Source organism: Bombus bifarius, unplaced genomic scaffold (genome assembly GCF_011952205.1).
Source record: "Bombus bifarius isolate JDL3187 unplaced genomic scaffold, Bbif_JDL3187 scf7180000008030, whole genome shotgun sequence".
Classification (NCBI taxonomy): domain Eukaryota; kingdom Metazoa; phylum Arthropoda; class Insecta; order Hymenoptera; family Apidae; genus Bombus; species Bombus bifarius.
The window spans coordinates 169,682-189,109 of NW_022884401.1; the positions used below are offsets into that span (position 1 = coordinate 169,682).

The 19,428-nt window shown below is 44.4% G+C and overlaps 1 protein-coding gene across 6 annotated transcripts in view; it reads left to right on the forward strand.

The window, feature by feature from the left end:
- Positions 1-19,428, forward strand: part of LOC117207430 — a 132,679-nt gene that overhangs the window by 87,938 nt on the left and 25,313 nt on the right. For all 6 annotated transcript variants that reach the window (XM_033447662.1, XM_033447664.1, XM_033447660.1 and 3 more), the window contains exons 17-19: positions 3,243-3,424; positions 9,849-10,012; positions 12,671-12,872. In XM_033447662.1, the coding sequence (XP_033303553.1) occupies positions 3,243-3,424; positions 9,849-10,012; positions 12,671-12,872 (548 nt within the window). The remainder of the gene's footprint in view (positions 1-3,242; positions 3,425-9,848; positions 10,013-12,670; positions 12,873-19,428) is intronic.

Here is a 19,428-nt window from a genome sequence, read left to right on the forward strand (position 1 = left end):
GCTGATTGCCGGTCACGCGAAATTTCTTTATAACGAGATCCGAACCTTTTTATAGCGCACTCGTGGGAATGAGAAATTTAATGGAGATCGATGCCATAGTTCCGCGAATATCGCGCAATATGAAAATAATAATTACGTTTCGTTCGAATTTTTAAGCGGTTTAGTCGTTCGATGCAATGGATTGATTTACTGGCTGAACATGATCGACGGTTTGCCTCGCGTAGCTAGGAATCGCGGCTACGAAAGTCGCTTCAACGACAGTGTCATTTTCTTTTGTGAATTTAGATTCTGTGCTTTATATTCGGGGGTAGCATATTCTTCTATTTGTCGCGTAAAATTCACGGACTAATTGCGACGATTCCATAAAACGCTAAAAAAGTGGAAACTTTTTCTCTTCGTTTTCAAAGGTTACATAGCAGTTCTCGACCCGTTTTGACGACCGCTCGGAATTCGAGATTTCACTTGATAACTGTAGTCCACCGCGTAGCTGTTTTTGTAAACCAGCCGTGACAAAGTGAAAGTTGTTTTTTCCGAGAAAACCGTGAAAAAGCCGGCTCGAGATTTTCCTTCGTAGCCTAGAAATCGCATTACGTTTTTATCGGGCGTGGTAGGAACCCGTGGTGTACGCGGATCGTAGTACGATACCGCGAACGTACATTGAAAAACCTAAAGGCCTTCGAGCTATTTTTATTGGCATCGTCATGGATTGTTGATGATTATGCGAATTAGACGCTCCGCTCTTGGAACTTTGCCGACTAATTGTTAGGTTTCTTCTGGCTGAATTTTTTTATCCTACTTACGTAGATTCGTGTTTTCTTAAATGTCCAACTTTCTGTAACGTGTAGCGTGACTTCGAAATTATATGCTATTTGTCCATTATCATAATTATATATGTGTGTTTAGATATCTTATCTATAGATTTTAAATCTTCTTTCATTCGCTTATCGCTATACTATCGCAGTCTGTTGCTACGTCACAGGATAACCGTTGAAATTTTTATTTCTAACAGTTATTATTGTATCTAGAAAAATCAACGGTATCGAGGTCATAGAGAGAAACTTCTCGTTCGAGCACCGTAGATATTTTGTATATCCACAGTCTGATTAGCGCGTTGTAACGCGTTTTATTCGCACGTTCGCACGCAGAATAATTTTACGCGTTCGCAACTTTGTTCGCGAAACAGGCAATTAATCTTTCGAAAATCGTTAACTTTCGACGAATCGATCGGTCTTCGCTGTTTCTTCTAATGTCGGCTCGGTTTCTTTTCGTTTCGAGAAATCCTCGTTACTACGAAACACTTTGTTTCTCGTTGAATCTTGTCTTAACGTTTAGGTGGCCGTGGTCCGTAAAACGTTCGTTCGGTCGCTCGTTAACCGTCGTTAGGCCATCGATCATCGTTGATCACACCTGTTGTGCGAATTGTCTACGGTAATTCCTAACACCGTGCTCCTTTCCCCTTTACTATTCACTTTCTTCCAATTCTTGCTTCTTTTTATGGGACAGTAATTACTCGAGTGTCTCGGTCACGGTTACCACGCTGAACAGAAAGGGGAATTCGATCGGCTTTCACCGAATAATTTATTACTTTTGTATTATAGAAAGACACTTCGCGGACAACAGACACTCGTATTTAATCGAACGAAAGCAAGGATCACGGTGTAACGAAGCATGACCTGAGCTATGATAGGTCGTGCGTAGTGACATCAAAAATTGATTAGAACTCGGTAATTAAGGAATCGTATCTGGATGTTAAGTTGTTAATAACTTACGATTTCCACGACCTCGATCTTCCACGTCTTACGCTTCTTTTTCACTCGTCTTTTATTTCCCACTGACTTTCATTCGTAACGTTGTTTTGTTCCCCCTGTGGAATATCCTTACGTTACACGTTGATGTGAATTTATTGCAGCGCGTGGCTTTGGAACTCAGTCGGTCCATTTTGGAAATTAATTCCATAAATTATTTTATCGATCGAATTTACTTATTATTTATGTTAATCCGGTAACATTTTCTTAGACGAGTTGCTGGCTTCCTCGATCTGGCTTTCATCTCGACACAAGCGAAGTCTCTTAACTGTAGATATTGGCTTGGCAACTAAGCGATTGCGATACAATGGCTAAATGGTACAATCCAAGAATTTGTTTTTTTTTTTTTTTTACTTGTTGTGGTGTCATACGGAGGCGATACAAAAATCGTACCTACGCAATTATCTAGAAGAAAGTATGTAATTAGTTCGATAATTATCTATCTTGACTGTTATTTCATTCGAAATCGCTCGAATGGCACGCGTTAGACTGGAAAACATTCCGGATGTTATAGAGAGTGGAAAATGCCCTGATTACCGTTATGTCGGGGAAAGCATAAATGCCGGGACATTTTTACGATTTTTCAATCCATTCTTACCGGAGAAAACGAACACGAGAACTTGTTTTTTTTTTTTTTTTTTAATTTTTCTAACTCTACCTCGTATCGTTTCAACGCCGTATAGTATCCATCGAGAGTTTCGACTTGAAACTTACCGTTGCAGATCTCGAAATCTTACAATTCCGCACCTCGAAACTTGAAATTTTCAAACTTCGGATTGCAAATTCGAAATATCGTAAATATAGAGGGACGCTCTCCTCTCTTCTAGACAGAGATTTATGGAAATATAAGTGGAAGGTTCGTGGGCTCGCAAAAGTGAAAGTTCTTAAATCGGATCGCACCGTTCAAAACGGTATCGGCCGGTTGAATCATCCATCGGAGTCGTTTCTACATATTTTTAAGGGCGCAGCGTTGTCCCGAGGAAGAAAGTATCGAAGGAAAGTATCGAAGAAACAGGTCATCGAAGCCATGCGAGCTGCTGCATATTCATGCATGCACATATAAGCTGCTTGACCTTAAATATGTGACTTATCTTCTCTGACATAACGTTGACGATGCCTGGGAACGAGTGACGTACATAATAGAGTAACGTTAGGATCGTCACGCAAAAGGAAGTTATTGTGTGTAATTACCTAAGCTGTTTCCGTTGAGAACTCTCTGTTTCTTATGGAAAAAGAAGTATAATAAAACCTTGCTTGATACTCTAAAATATAACTTTTCGTTCTACAGTTATTCTTAGGTTTTTCAAACTTATGTACTTTTTACATTTCCCTTGCGATACAGGTTCTTTTATTGAGACTATTCTTTTTCTTTTTTTTTACTTTAATTTTTTAACATTTTTTCGATTGTGATTTTTACAAATATTTCTTATATTTCAGGTGTATTGGAAAAGTGGGAGTCCCTGACAGCTAGAATGGAGGAAACGCAGATGGCCGGTGCGCTTCATCGTGAGTTAATAGCTCTACGTACGGAATTCAAAGCAGCACACGATAGACTCTTCTCGTACGAGATCACTCTGGAGCAACCTCACGTACTGGACGAGCGAATTAATCGAATCACGGTAAGAACTTTGCATTTCTATTGCTGCAACCGTATAATAATATCGGCAGTAACGTTATGGGATATTATACGCGAGGTATTTCTAACTATATTTCTCACGGTATCACTTTTGCTGTGAGATGCGTAATAACATTGTTTGAAAGATCTCGATATAAATTATGCTTTTAAATCGCGAGATCCGGTGACGCTGTTCCTCCCGGTTCGTGTCTAATACAGATGTACCAAGCGTCGATAAGATTGCCTTGGTCGGTAATCGAATCCCTTCGTCGGTATCTTACAGATGAATCGTATACCGACTGATATAGTATCTTCTCTGAATAAACGCCGACTATAGATGGCGCAAAATCATTCTTTCCCATAAGTTAAGTTAAATATCGAGAATCACGACTTTTCCTCTATATCGTTGAAATAAAATTACACACCGACGATAAGAATATTCCGTAATCCTCTCCCGCTTCGATATAGTCAAAAACTAACCAGAGATACAAGCAAAAGACGTTGTTCGGTTCTTAAAGCAATTTTTCGACAACGTTTGAATAAATATGCCATCTTTCGAACAGTACCAAGCGTTTTCTTCGAAGTTCTTCTAAGTCTCTTAAATCGGATCTCGTTGATCCTCGTTTTAACGCGCGACATTCGATTTGGGAAAGTATTCGCGAGCGTTCGCCAGAGCGGAACAAGCTCGGGCATTATTAAAAACATCCTCGAGAAGTTGGAGAGAGCCGTGACGGGGAGGGGCTCGAGATGAAAGTAGGCGAAATAGAAGTAAGAAAAAGAGGAAAAGGGGGATGGTGTAGGGCACGGTGGAGCGCGGAACAACCGGGGATGGCGGTCGCGGAGGAAGAGGAGTATAAAGAGAGGGAGAGACCAGTCAGGAGGCAAGGATAGAGGCAGAGAGTGGCGTAAAAGCGTAGTCGTGTCGCACGTACGCTCGTCTGACGGCGACGTGCCCGGCATCGCAACTCGCCAGAGCGAACGCCGACGAACCTGGCCAACCCTCTGAGTTCCACCCCCCGAGAGTCATCCCCAGCCTGCCTCTACCCTCCGTGAACCCCTCTCTGGAAACCTCTGGAACACCCTGGTCTCCACCTCCTCCTTCCTGTTTCTCTCTTCGTCTCGCTTACTTTCCACGATTCTCCGCTACACCAGGGGCTCTTCTTCTCATTTTCGCCTCAACTTTCTTCGATCCTCCCCCGGTCTTACGCTTTTTCCCGTCTTTTTCTTCTTCACCCCTTTTTCTCCTCTCCCTTTCTCGCTCGCAAACCGTCCTGCTCTCTCTTCGTAGCCTGCTGCACGCCCCTCGTCCCCCTGTTCCTCGTAATATCCCTAACATCCCTACCAACCTCATTGCGAAGACCAAACACATGCTCCCTATCTATCATCAAGATGTATTAGCGTCCAACATTTGCCGGGTGAACTCGTCGCTGTGCTGCATTATGCAGCAGGCGCGAGGCTGTCTAGCCGCCGACATTCACCTCGCCTCCCCTCCTCTCTCCACGTGCTTCTTGTTTTACATGTTTTCGCGTGCCACGTTCCACGTAACCGGTCCTCATCCAACGGTTCGATCGACCAGCTACGACGAAACGCTGGGTCCAAGTTCGAGAGCCTGCTTCGTCCCACGTGCTAGAACGTGGCAGACCGAGCTGACGGACGATGTACGACAGGGCCGAGCGTGTGCACGAGGTTTCGCACGCGACGAAGCCTGTCGATGGTTTAGGGCTAGCGAGAGAGGGTTGACGCGCCGTTGAGGTAAGCCGTGCACTGGGGTTCGAGAAGCACGCGCTTCGAGGATTAGCTCGCTGTGGAAAGCGGGGCTTCGCGTTACATACTGGTTTTGCGGGCGAGACTACTTTTTTTTTTGGCTGGATTTTGAGCGGAGTTAAAACGGCGTGAGAAGGTTTTAAAGGTTTTATATCGGTTGATTCTCGTTTTGAAATGTTTTCCATAGCAACTCGTAGACTAGCTTTCTCGTCTCTTTGGTAAATTTCTTGCTCGTGAAAATATGAATTTGCGTAAACCTGCTGCTCGGTGCACTTATACGGTGTAAGCGACATTCTCAGCGCGAAACGTCGCACGATACACGGACTGAAAAATAAAAAGGGGGCGGGGAAGGAAACGTTGGAAGCATCGACACGTTCGCCAGACAGATTCTCGTTGAGACGGGAATCGAATCGACGTTAACCAGTCGAGGAATCGATTAGCCGCGTTGGTTCGCGGATACGACTCTCCGAGCCGAGCAGAATATTTCGCATGCACGACGTACGGCGGAAAGCGCGATGGAATGAGCGAGTGTGCAGCGGCGGCGTGGCGCGCGAATCCGAATGGAATGTTCCTCGTGTATTACGCATTCGTAAACAGGCTTGAATCGAGCCTGTGTGCCACGCTATTGTGGATCGTACGCGACACGCCGGACCGCTGATTAACGTTATTGCGTAATTCCACGACGGCTCGCGTCTCGTGTCTCGATATTCCGCTCATTAGCGATCGTTCGCACTTTCCACTGCGTGATCCGCCTGTGGACGATCTCGTCTACCCCGTGAGAAAAGTCTCGACTCTTACAAATCGTCTGGCATTTTTAACGCGGACAGACGGAGTTCTTGGTACGATAGTTCAGTGTGTCTCGGTCGAGAGTCGCTATTTCTCTTCCCTGTTCCTTTGCAATTTCACGATTAAATCGTATCTTCGTAGAGACAGATAAGGAGACGTTCGTTCCAAGCTTAGAACGAGTGCTCCATACCGTGAATATTTTTCGTTACATTTGCTCGTCGTGTGCGCTCCATGCGTTTTCTCCTTTCGCGTATGTATCGACGTTCGTAGGCCAGTTACGACGAAACAAACGATCGAGCAATCGTTCCAGGCGCAGGTTTGGGGGATTTTGTAGGATTTTGGTGGATCCGTCATTTGAAATCTAAATTTTCAGTTACTCAGTTTGTATCGGGATGGACAAATTCTAAGAAATCGAGAAAAATTGGAGTTGATCGGTTTGGCTTGCGAGAGGCTCGCTCTTCCTTGACCTAACCCATCGTCGTCCCACCACATCGCGCGAGAAAATCAATTCGATTCGATGAAGTGTCTATAAAAGCCACGCCCCAGACATACTAAAAACTTCGACAACGACTTGGTTCGATCGTTCGCAATCTTCGGTTGGAATTCCGCGCGCGTGCACGGGTAACGAACTTTCAAGCAGCTTAAGATCGTAAACGAGCAACGTATACAGATTCGACGAGTCCGTGAGGACCGCGAGGTTAATCGCGAAAGGCTTTCACGACGTGGAAGCTCGTTAGCCAGCCGCAAAGTCGATACGAGCTATTTCGAGTGGCTTTTGCCGTGCCTTTATTCGGTTCGATCGCGTTCGAACGCCGCGCGCTGCTTTTTCTTGCGTCGCGTCGACCGGTGGCGGCCTCCTTTTTTTAAAAATCCCGCCTTCTCTCGTGACACGCTGCAATTAAAATACTGTAGCGGCGGCGGGAAAAAGCAGCGGTCACCGATGGAACCGGGTTCGTCGACGAGCATTCGAGCACGTCGCTTCGTACGTTTAACGTCGCTACTTGCGACCAATCGCGTTGCTTAGCGAGTCCTATCTCGTATCTCGAGATCGTAGAAAATTCGAGTTTTATCCAGTTGTCTATTTACGCGTCTCTTTAATCGTTCGTTGCTTCCAGATATCATATCGCGATGGAAGGTGTATTCGATTTTTCTATAAACATAACGTACAATAATCTACGTATTTCTCGCTTTTAACGCGAGAACCGATCTCGTCGCAGCGTCGAGAGGATTGACTCGCATCCTCGATCAGCTCCGAAGTACACAATATCGAACGGCACGAATTTCGTTAACTCGATACGCATGAAACGTGATTTCTCGCCATCCTGATTATAGCATTCTCTAAAACTCTTTCTCGATCCCCTTCTTCAATCCGAAGTACCAAGAGTCCTCTGAATCCCCTCTTTCTTCTGTCGCTGCTCCTGGATCATCGGTATCGCGGTCAGAGTGCGCCGTTACGAGGCCAGGTAAAAAGCTAATTGCCCGGTTGGACGGGGCACGCGTGGCTTTAAACAGAGACGACACCTCGTGCCAAAGAACGCGAGACAGAGAAAGACAGGGGAGCGAGAACGAGACAGAGAAATCTGGTAGCCTCATAGGCATGCAGAGGCCGCAGCGGCAGCCAGTCGACCGCTCTGTATACCAAATTCGAATCAATTGATTGGCTGTTGATTGGAAATTGAATTAGATCGGAATGTGCGTGTCTGCGTGTTGGCGACGGTGGAAAGGGACGTTGGCTGGAGGGAAAGCTTGTAACGAGGGATCGGAGAGGGTTGTCGGAGGCTGGACCTGGGCCCCAGAGGGAAACAGGCGAATGCGGTGGGTGGTTACCGCGCGGAGGGGAACGGCCGCGAAGCTGCTGCTTCTGCGTTCGCGATGTGCTCGGAATATCAATGCCAGCCACTTTTCGTCGCGACCGCTGTCGGACAGCGTGCTACCGCGCCTCTTCTTTCTCCTTTCTTCTCCTATGCCTCTTTTCCTCTGTCTGGCGGGTTTCTGCGGAAAGGCAGCACGGACTCACGCACGCCAAGCGTGAACCGCCGCTTTTCACGCGTCTGACCTCTTCGATAGCGTGCCTGGAATCGCTGCTACGTAGACGACGTTTGCTCGTGCACGGATTTGCATCGATTAGCCGCGCAGCTCTCGAGAATATCGATTCGTTCCTCCGCATCTTTTTTAAAAGAATGCAGATAAAAGGTGCCGTACATGCAATATGTATTAGACTATAAAGTCGGAAGTTTATAAGCACGAAACGAATAGCAACAATAAACGACGTTGACCGTAACAAATCGAACGCGTGATACGAAGCTAATCTCCACGTCAGAGGCTATCGGTGACACCATGTCGTTCTACGGTCCTTACACGTTGCAGTTGAGCAAGGGGATCCTTTGATCGATGGACGGCGATGGAGAATCTTGAACGAAACCAAAGTTCCAGCCATACGTCCGTATCTACCGCCCCATTTGTCGCTCGTACCGCTGTGTATTTTACTGAAAATATACTTTTGGTATAAAAGAATCAAATGGCCGAAAGTAAATGGTCGGTAGATGTCCTAATACGTGTAGCCGGCAGTGCAAGTAGATCCAGACGTCCACACGCAGACCGCGCGTCTTTACGTATACCTATGTATCTATTTGTGTCTGACGGATACTGTTCCTATCTGCTTTATTTTATTCCCTCGACACGAACATTTTTCCAGGCTTGAAACTTAGGCTATGGTCACAGTGGACTTAACGAGCTCAGACTTGATTCCTTCGACGCATTGAATTTACCAAAACGATAATTCTCCGCAACGCGAGTCCATCGCGGCGATAGCGTTACCCAGAAGCAATTTCTAAAAATCAGCTTTGAGAATCAATTTCTCTCTCCCCCCTCGTCCAAGTGGCAAACTTTCAATTTCCGCCAGGCAACCCGAAAGAAGCAGAGGAGTCTGAGCTCTCTGATTCCAGGGAATTCCGAAGGAGATCGGCGTACGATACGAATGCAAGTAGGAAACAGTAGTAAACTCCGTCGTTTCGAGGACAGAAATTACTCGATGATACACGAAGGTGGAAAGGAAACGCGGAGAAGGAGACGCGAGACGCTGGATGACCGCAAGAGGAGCAGGTTTTACGAGCGTCTCTGCCGAACTCTGCCGCTCGTCACGCGAGAGAAATGACACGCTGTGGGTTGGCAAAGAGAGCGAGAGAGAGAGAGAGAGAGAGAGAGAGAGGGTGGGTGGACGAAGCGGAGAAAGCGGAGGGGCTCTCGTTTTCGTTCTGTTACGGGCTGCGTCGCCGTCGTAAAGCTGGGTTTATTTATGCGGCCCTCGTCGGTCGCCTCCTGCAGTAGGACGACGGAGACGTGACAACGTGACGTGGTTACTCCATCGTGTCTACCTTGCGCTCTTACAACCCTTATAGTTCGGTTATGTTCTTCCTGATAAACGTATCTTTGCTTATTTCGCTCTTAATGTCCGATCTCGCGTCCTCGGTATCGAACGAATAACCTTCGCGAAGTAGAGTTCCGGACGAGTTACGTACACGAAGCTGGACTTAGTTTATTTGGCTGACATCCCTTTTAAAGTTTAAGGGAGAAAGAGAGAAAAATATAAATATTTGAGTAAATGTAAAATTACGAATATATGTAATATATCGCATGTAGCGATGCTCACGTGTATCGTAATAGAAATACTTGCAATGATTCTCTATGGGAATGAGAATGGACCCTTTGTTCTCGCTGCGAGATGTACAGTTAGTTTTCTTTGGTCTGCTACTGTGACCAGTTTATACATCACCCGCAACCCCAAAGCCAACCCCTACGTCGTAATCGCGAAGAACGGAGCAATTCGTTCGAGTTAGTGGAAGAAGGCAACCACTAAAAATGTATATTTAATGTTGCAGGCTGAACTGACTGCATTGAGGGATCGTAAGGCGGCGATGCTGGCGTTGAACGTCCAGAGTCACAGACTGATCACCGATGTTGGTAATTCCAGCTCGTTGATCTTCACGGCGCTGAAGGATGGCGTGGCCGATTTGTATCGCGTTTGGGATGAAATCTTTCAAAAGTGAGTATCGGATAATAGTTATTTATTCGAGCGAGAGTTACGCACGAACGTTAGTGGGGAAAATCATTGAACGGGTTTCAAAAATTAGAGAAACTTGCGAAAAAATTGGGAATAATCGAAAAGTAATTTCATGGAAGCGTGAAAGTTAGAGTCTGAAAAATTCGATGGATAGTTTCTCTGCTATTCATTTTCGTATCGTAAAAGAAGAATCCTCCGACAAGACGAACTAGGTGGTGGCATGAAACGGCCGATTAGGCGTTTAACGACATTTACAATTGCTCGACGTCTTCCTGCTTGTCGAGGAGACTTGCTTTTCCCTCGGAGAGGGTACGAGGTTATCGAGTTTCGAAGCGCGTGGAATAGCTGGTTTAGGATCATTGACTGACCGTTCGCTGGCCGGCGTGTGACGTTGGGCAAATATTATGAGAGGCAATGAAGCCTCGAAAGCAAACACAGCGGGAACCATAGACACCATAGGTACCGGCAACGAGGGCTCGAATCTTTGGGATTTTGACCCGTGTCAAAGGATTACTAGTTTTAGCTGGGATCGTCAGTTTAATCTTCGACGTTTCTAAACCGTCGTTCCTAAACCATCCGTTTAAAGTCTTCTATAATATACTATTACGAACAATTTTAGGAAAATAGACGCGTTTAACGCCAACAACTTTATAGTTGTCTCGGCGATTTTTAACGTTTCGGATATATAAAGCTGTAGAATTTAAAAATCCGTTGAAGCTTGGTGGGAAAAATATTTTAACTTGCTTATTTATCTCGTAAAATATATTACGATATATGCACTATCTCTTTTCTCTAGAAATTTGTTGCTGCGGTTTAAACGTTTTTCTTTTTCGCGTTGTTGAAATTTATCGCAGAATCATACACGTAACTATCGTGAAATTCCTGTACAAGCAAATATTAGATTAGACGAAAATGATGGTACGGCTGTAAACGTAGGGGCGTTTCTCGGGCAGGTCAAGCAAATCACGGACCTTGAAATTGATACGTGTTCCAAGCGAAAGGCACGTCGCGGCCGCTCAACTCGCGTTTTAATTGCCGTATGAGCACTTGATTCCCCCGTCTGATAGGGGTCTGACCCATGCAAAAGGGTTTACCAGTGACCCACTGGGCTTTTACAGAGGTCAATTCTATCCCTCGCAAGCTCCCCAGGAATTTCTATTCTTTGCACGAGCACACGCCACTCTCTGCAACGTACAAAACGACCAGTGCTACTTGACGCTTCATTTTTCGAACATAGCCGTGCCATCTTTCACGTTGTATCCGTCGTCGTTTTTCAACATTTTGAATATTCTGCAACAAATTCTGCAAATGAAGCACCGAAACTCTTGCAAATACGTATGCAGTTTAAAACAAGTTCAAGATTATAAAATTCGAAACGTTGGAAAAATGTTGAGGCGTCTTTTCGTTTTGCGACGCGCTAAAAATCTAGTAAAATCGGTATTTTGTTGGGATCCTGTAGAGCCGAGTGTATTACTCTATAGGTAGGTCAAGTAATTTCGCCAAACGCAAGTTAAAATCGTAAGTTATCGCAGACTGATCGAATACTTACGAATTTCGGTCTCGTTTCTATTCAGTGCGGCTATCCTTCCGAGAAGTGGAAGGAATTTTTTCAATCACACGCCAATGCGGGAAGCAGACGAAAAACCAGTCTTCCTGGTTTCATTCGTGCGAGCCTAGGGCGCTAGGATTGACCTAAAGTGTTTCTATTTGCCGATACCGCCATCGGGGAGATCCGCTAATAATTTGACGTCTTACTGTTTGCCAAGAGGCTTTGCCCTCGTTCCACTTTTTATTGTGTTGACCCGACTCGCGATTTTTCCATTCAATTTCGTAGCTCGCTTTCACCGATTCCGAGAACCTGGAACAGCCGTCTGTTTATCGAACGTCGCGGATCGATCGCATCCAGAAAAGGAACACGTCCGGGAATAGATTCGGATTTTCAGTTGGTTCGGTAGATCTAGGAGAACTGGAAGATATTTACAATTCTTTCATGCTTAGAAAGCGATTGGAACGAAAAAATGAACGTTCTCTTTTCTCGTGATACTTTTCCGTGGAATATTTGTTTACGCGTTTATTAATATTTGCGAGTTATATTTCGTGAAATATTAGTTTGGTAAATTAGCACGCATTGATTACCTTAATTCGAACCAATTGTCTCTGTGTCTCTCCCCTTACTTCTGCCTCACGTCTGCCGCTCCTTCCCTTCCCCAGTGACTCCGTTAATTTCGTCGGATATGGTTCATTAAGCTGCATAGTATTAGCTTTAAATGTCTAATGAAACGCGACAGCTCGAAACTCGATACGATATTCGCCATATAAATCCTTCAAATTCAACTATAAATCTTAGAAATATTGAAGCAAACCTCAAACGATCAGCGCACCGTTCCTTTTACAATTTCCCTCTTCGAATTTCGCCAGATTCCCGTTACGTTCGTCCCCGTTAGAAATCGCAGATGCATTGCGTTAGCAATTAAATGATCGCGGATTTTATCATTAGGTGGTATTGACAAAATCCGCGATCACTTAGTTGCCAACCCAATATAAGAATTCAGAGTCCGGAGCCCAAGTAGGTTGCTTTATCAAATTTGTTACCTCCAATATGCCCATCGATGATAATCTTCTCTAAACGGTATTTTGCAGGGGTAATCAACAATTGTGCGCCCTGCAAGCCGTCCAGCAGTTCAGCATACGTTTGACGGAGCTTCAGTGCGTGTTACGGAGGGATAAGGATACCCTGGCAGTTTTGGACGTGGCCCTACAAGCAGGAGCTACTTCAGAGGTTGCTTCGTCTGTTCGTCACGTCGCCAGATTGCTGTCCGAGAAGCAAGACATGAATTGTCAGGTAAGATCAGGTGTTACACGTATCCTTGATTTTTACGAATACGGAGAATCGTTTTACGTTCTCAAGAAAGTGAATGCCCATTTTTAAAATACCATTCGTATCGTTCGATGGAGCGTTGTGAAGGTTAGCGAAACGAGCGAGGCTAGTAATGGTGGAAAATGGTTGGACAATAAAGTTTTTCAGTGCCGCGTGAAGAGTGTCGGAAGTGATTTCGCTAAAACGGGCAATGCTCGTATATCGTAACGTTTTTATTTCACGAACATCTGGGTCTATGCTACGTCCTACGCTAACGCGTTCTTGTTAGAAGTTCCACGCGCTTTATATCATTTCTCTATGTTCCACGCGTGAATAATAATGTAAGGTAGATTTTTAAAAGATAACGTTCACGCAAATTTTGCCGCTACGATAGAAAAACTGGGAAACGTTACACGCAAAGAACGCGATAAGGCGCGTTCATCCGCAACGCGTGTGTCGACGAAAGTCATCCTCCATTCGACTGGAAAATCGTGTCTTATTGTACGATACATCGATGCGCGATCGGATCGAATATCGTTCGGATTCTATTGCCGTACGTACGTGTACGCCTGTACGTGTGACGATTAGAGGCATTGAAACGGCTAAAGAAGAGAAGAAAAGGCGGACGATACTAAGTGCGCGTCGACCGATTTGCAGCGACCGATCCGCGCTTGGATATAATGGCCATCTGCCAGTCCAGCCTCGGTCCTTTATCCTTTTCCTATTTCTATCGTGTCTCTTCTTCTTTGTTTCGCTGCTTATGACGGCTATTACTCTTTCGACCTCTCCTCCCATCCGAAGAAAATTTATGGACGAGAATTGCCTAGACTTCAAGAAATTGAAGAATTTAAAACGCTTGGAGGATTCGTTAGCGACAGAGAAACACGATTGAATCGAAGGTGACCAAAAGAACGCCGAGTTGTCTTAAGTATTGTTCCAATTCTCTTTTCTGTTTTTAATGTTTGACTATGGATATTGCGATTGCCATTTATCGACGATTGCGGAAACAACGAAATCATTGATAAATCGTTTGGACGATATTCCCACGGTATCCTTGATTTTCAATCGGTTGGATAGCTGGTAGCAATTATTCAACGTCGTTGGACGGGGTAACGGTTCCCGTGGGTATCACTTGTGTGCATAAAACCATTTCCCCGCGTAGATTGCCTGAGCGGAAGAACTTTGGGGATATGGCTCTCCTAAGGAAGGCGAGATTATAAGGCGAATCATGTTTATTGGTTCGTCTTCTGCTCCGCAAAAAGAAGAAACCTTTTCCTCGACTCTCTGTTTTTCCTCCAAGTAAAATCTCACGATGAAGGGTCTTCTCTCAAAGGGATCGAAAAACTACCCGTTTCAGGCTGCGATTTTTTTTTGTATGCGCAACATTTTTTTTCCATCGTGAATTCTATTTTCTTCGTTTATTTTATGGTCAAAGAATGATACGATTAACTGGCTAAACATTATCTTTCGATTACGAGTTCCAATTACTCGAATCTCTACATTTTCCGTTCGACCGAGTAATTAGCAGCAGAAACGAGGAAACAGAACGAGAATCGAACGTTAGGCGCCGCACAGTAAGTCGAGCAATCGTGCGAAACCAGTTATTCTAATCGCGTAGCGGCGAGGGAAAAAAATGAGGAACGTCGACGTGGAAATATCGCGTGGCGGGCGGCACGTTTCTCTGACAAGCGGAACACGGGGCCAGGCCAATCGGAAACCGTGATAACAAACCTGCCACCTGCTTCACCTCGAGCTACTTTTCTCCTTAAGTCCATAAAAGCATGGAGGCAAACGCGAGGCCAAGACCTTGCCAAGAGATTTACTCTATATGCAAATGTAAGACGGATATGGTGGAAATAGGGGGATGCGATGGCGTTTAACCGAAACACGATATCGACAAGTGTCATCTGTCAAACGTACCCTTCTAATCTCACCCCCGTCTTTCCCCTTCTCGCGCCACCTTTCGGAAACCACCACTATTTATAGACCGTATCCCACTTCTTCTTCGACAATTTGGGTTTATTAACCAAGTCGTTGTGAACTTGTTTTCGACATTCAAATGTACTACGATGGCAAATGAGACGGCAAATATACTGTGTTCGATACAGCGCCGCAATTAGATTTTGGTTCTGTCCCTGCACTTTAAGATCTCCATCAATTCTTCACCCTTCTCTTCAACAAATTGGAACGACGATTATTTATCATCCGATAAATTCCAAACCATCCGATTGGCATTTTTCCATCTTTACGTTACTAAATCTTGAAAAAAAAGAAACAAAACAGCAACCACCCTCTTTAAAAAAAAAAAAAAAAATAAAAGTACACTACAACAGCCACTGCGAGAAAAAAGCAAGGCGAAACGAGCTGTTACCTTTTCAACTTGCAATTGTCCCCGCGCTTATTTCGCCTGTCCGGAAGACGTATGGCTCGCGACGCGATATTTTTACCCCAAGAAAAGCGAGAAGGAGCCTCGTTCCAGGCAGCAACCCCCAAGTTTCTCTATAGCAAACGTTTTAACGGTACTCTTGCAGTCGTTGTTCCGCCAATGAACTCCGTTTCCGGGCGAATATTCAAAGTCGCGTCAAGACGGAGCAATCCGCTCGGCTTCGTCGATCTACGACACTCGTGGGGATAATTTCATGCACGCGACGTTACATCTTTCTTTTCTCCTTTTTTTCGATACGATACTTTGCCCGAACCAGGCAGACGCGTTTCACCGCTCGACAAAGTGCTTCGCGTTAAGAGCTCCATCTTCTTCGAATCTTAGAAGAAGAAGAAGCTGGTCGTGGACGCGAGGATGGGACGAGAGAACGGATAATGGAAGAAGGAATTCCGATTGAAGCGATAAAACCAACGGAGGCTGTTAGAGATATGGAACGGTAATAGTTCCACCGCGACTACCGATTTTACTTGTGTTTATCTCGGAGGGTAAATGGCGTGCAACAATTAATCGTACGTTTTATAGTTGTTTCTTGTTTCTAGATTTTCCTTGGTTTTCTTCGCTTTTATAATTTTTCGAACATGTTCCACGTGTACCAAGAATCTTTCTTTTCTTACACGTAGAATTTCTCTGATTTTCAGTTACGTTTCGATTAATTCTTTGTGAAATCGCTGGGAAATCGAAGAATATGAAACTGAAAGGAGATAATCGAGAAATCGATGAAACGAGAAATTGACATAAGAAAGTCAAATTGCAAAACGTAAAGAATATACTTTTGCTTTGTAATTCGTTTCCATTTGATTTTATGTAAAAAGTTAATCTTCCTCCGGAGACAAGACCTTATTGTTTCGCATTTTTAACCGCAAACCAGACTAAACGTTGCTTCTACGCGGAGGTAGCGTTAAATTCTAGAGTAACTGTTGGCTGAGCGAGAAAAATCCATAAATTTTGATAGGCGTTAAATAAAATATTAGCGAATAGGAAAAACGGTGGCAGGAGACGGGTACGAGGACGAGTTTTAGGTTCACATAGCAGAATCGCCATTGGGAAACGTTGGAGTTGGCTACCTCAGAACCAGCGACTCCCTAGGGAGCTGGGATCGTTAATCGTCCGAACGATTCCCTTTCGACTCACGTACGAGAATGGCCCGTGGAATCAGCGTAAAAATACAAATTTAATATCGCTGCCGGAACGGTCGACTGACCAGTTGTAGCCGCCGGATATACCGGTGTCGACGAGCACCACTTTCTACGTGGGTTAGAGATTAAGAGGCTGAGCTGCTTGATTAGCACTTCCGGCCGAGCAGCTCGTTCGACATAGACATTTCAACCTATTGTTTCCTTAGCTGCTTTTTGGAAATTATATTTTCCTTCTTTCTTTTTCATTGCCTTTCGATCAGATCTTCCGGCATGTCTAACGTGTTATTTTGAAAACGTGGTCTTTGTGTTTCATCGTTATTCGCGCATCTTCTGCGACTAAATAAACTTAAGGAAGTGATTTGTCGTGGAAGATCGAATATTGGCCGTGTACACAGGTAATCAATCGGTTTGGCTTTTGATTAAAGGAGATTAAAAATTGTATTCAAAAACAAATTACCAGTGTGTTAACGTTAAAGTCTGTCGTAAAACTCGGAGCGTCTAAAAAGGCAACGGAGAGCATTGAAAGAGAAGTTGCCTTGAGAAACCGAGGGTAACCGCAAATTTATGTAACGCGATATCTCGAATTAACAGGAGACAGGAAAAATTGCTGGACTCGTTGCCTCGGCCAATTATCTCCATAATACCCAGTTTTACTTTTCACGTGCAATAACTCAGACTCGCTTTTAACCGCGTGAACCTTCCACGTAGGTTCAGCTGTAACGTTGCCTCGTCCAGGACATCGATGCTTCGACAACGATTTTATCGTTCATCTATCTGCCTGCCCTTTTAGACCGTTACATTAGTTTCATTCTCGTCGCCAAGTCCTAATTATACTCGCCGATCGAATTAGATGGGTCTAATTATAAGATCCGATGGAAACAGTTCGTAAGCTTCGACCGATCGCTCGTTACATCGTTGCGATCCGAGCTTGAATATTATTTTTCGCGATCGAAGATAATTTATCGATGTTTGTAAGGAAATTCGAAACTGTATCGATGTTTTAAATACTCTAATTCGGAAATATCTTATTCTTTTTTCTTTTTTTCATTTTTTTTTCTGGTATTCAGAGACAAACTCACGAAGGATCAAGGGAATTGGTGAGATCGCGAGCGTTCTATTCGTATTTGCGACAGAATCCGAAAACGTTAAGAAGATATCCACGGGAGAAGAATTAACGAGCTTTCATTTTCGCTTCAAATTGAACTGGAAGACGGTCACATTCGCGACTAAACTTCAAAGAACACGAACTCCATCTTGTAAAGAACTCAGAAGCCATAGAGAAGTCCCTCGAAAGGACTCCACTGATCTTCGCTCGCCATCTATTTCCAAACTCGGAAAAAGCTCCATCGACATTCGCAAACGAAGTCGACTCGTTTCGTCGATACGATAGCTCGTACTCCAAAAACGTTCGATCTAAACCCTCTATCCGCTACGATGACACGCGATATATTATTCCAAGGTTAGTCTTTCCAACATCAAAGAAAGAAAATAAAAAAAGAGAAAGAAAGGGTGAGAGAGAGAGAGAGAGAGAGAGAGAGAGAGAGAGAGAGTATTGCTGTTACCAGGACGCCTTACTAGACCGGAAATAAGGAATTCTCGCAGTTTTCTTCTACGTGATTGGTCCTTCGGGCAACGTGGATTCTGACTCGAGACTCACTTCGTACCTACTATCCGTTATACAAGAGTATACCGACTTATATATAGGTTAGGTTGAAGGTTGCTACTTGGTATGCGGATCGCGCTTTTCATTACCGGAGGCTCTCCCACCCTTCCCCCTCTGCCCCGTTGCTGCAACAGCCTAAACCAACCCTCTCTTTCTTCCAACCCTCTTCTCTCCCGCGTTCGCCTTTTCCACCCCTTCCTCTCCACCCTTTTCGCTCTCGTCTCTTCGTCCTTGTCTCGCGATCCTCCGCACTCTCATATTCTTTTTTGTATTATTATTACTACTACTACTACTACTACTACTACTACTACTACTACTACTACTACTACTACTACTACTACTATTATTACTGTTTGATATTAAGGTTTCGTGACTGGTTATATTTTCTTTCTATTTTCTATCTTTGGTATTTTATTTTTGGTTTGCTTCGTGGCAGAGTTTTTTCCGGAGATGATACGTTTGTATCGAAATAGGGACGGACATGTGATGGTGACACGTCGAGACTAGCAGGGTTGTCAGTGGTGTTCTTTGAAAGACGTTACAGATGCCGAGCGAGGCGAAGAGAGAATTGAAAACTAGGTTCGTCTCGATCTACAGGCGAGTTTCCTTTAGACATCTTTTTCGATAGCTGGTGCGATAATTTGAGAATTTTCTATGACTATTGCTAATAGTTGCCAAATTCGTTCTTTCTAAGAAGAAAATTGATCTACTTCGATTTATAGCCTTTTTATCGGTAGGTCCTCGTCGATCTATCAGTCTTAGCGTTAAGAGAATAATTCGAACGAACGGTTGCAAACCGTGTCCCTCCTAAGATTTATCGATCCTAGGTCAGAAACACGTATAACAACCCCAATAAATTCTTCACTTCGGCCCCTATATATCAGGAATACCGTCATAACCTGTCATTTCTCGTATTGACAAGAATATCTAGCGTTCCTTTTATAGTTGCGATTGTGTCGAATACACGACGTTCCGTTTTTCTAAACATCTAAAAATTTTGGGAACAGACGTTCCAGATGACACTATACGCCCCTGCGGATTCCGTTTGCTTCCTTTCTTTCGTTCACCCCATCTTTGTATCCCCTTCTTCCTTCATATAATCGTCTTATATGCCTTCCGATTAGCCGCCGGCAATAACCAACACTGGATTATGCAATATTCGATATCGTATTCTCTCGGGGTGTATTTATACCTATCAGCATCCCGCGATCTAATCAGTGGCAAGGTTTAAGTGGTACATCCTTTCGTGATTTTCCCTGTAATCGATCGACGGAGATTTCGAAGTGTCGCGTTTCATCG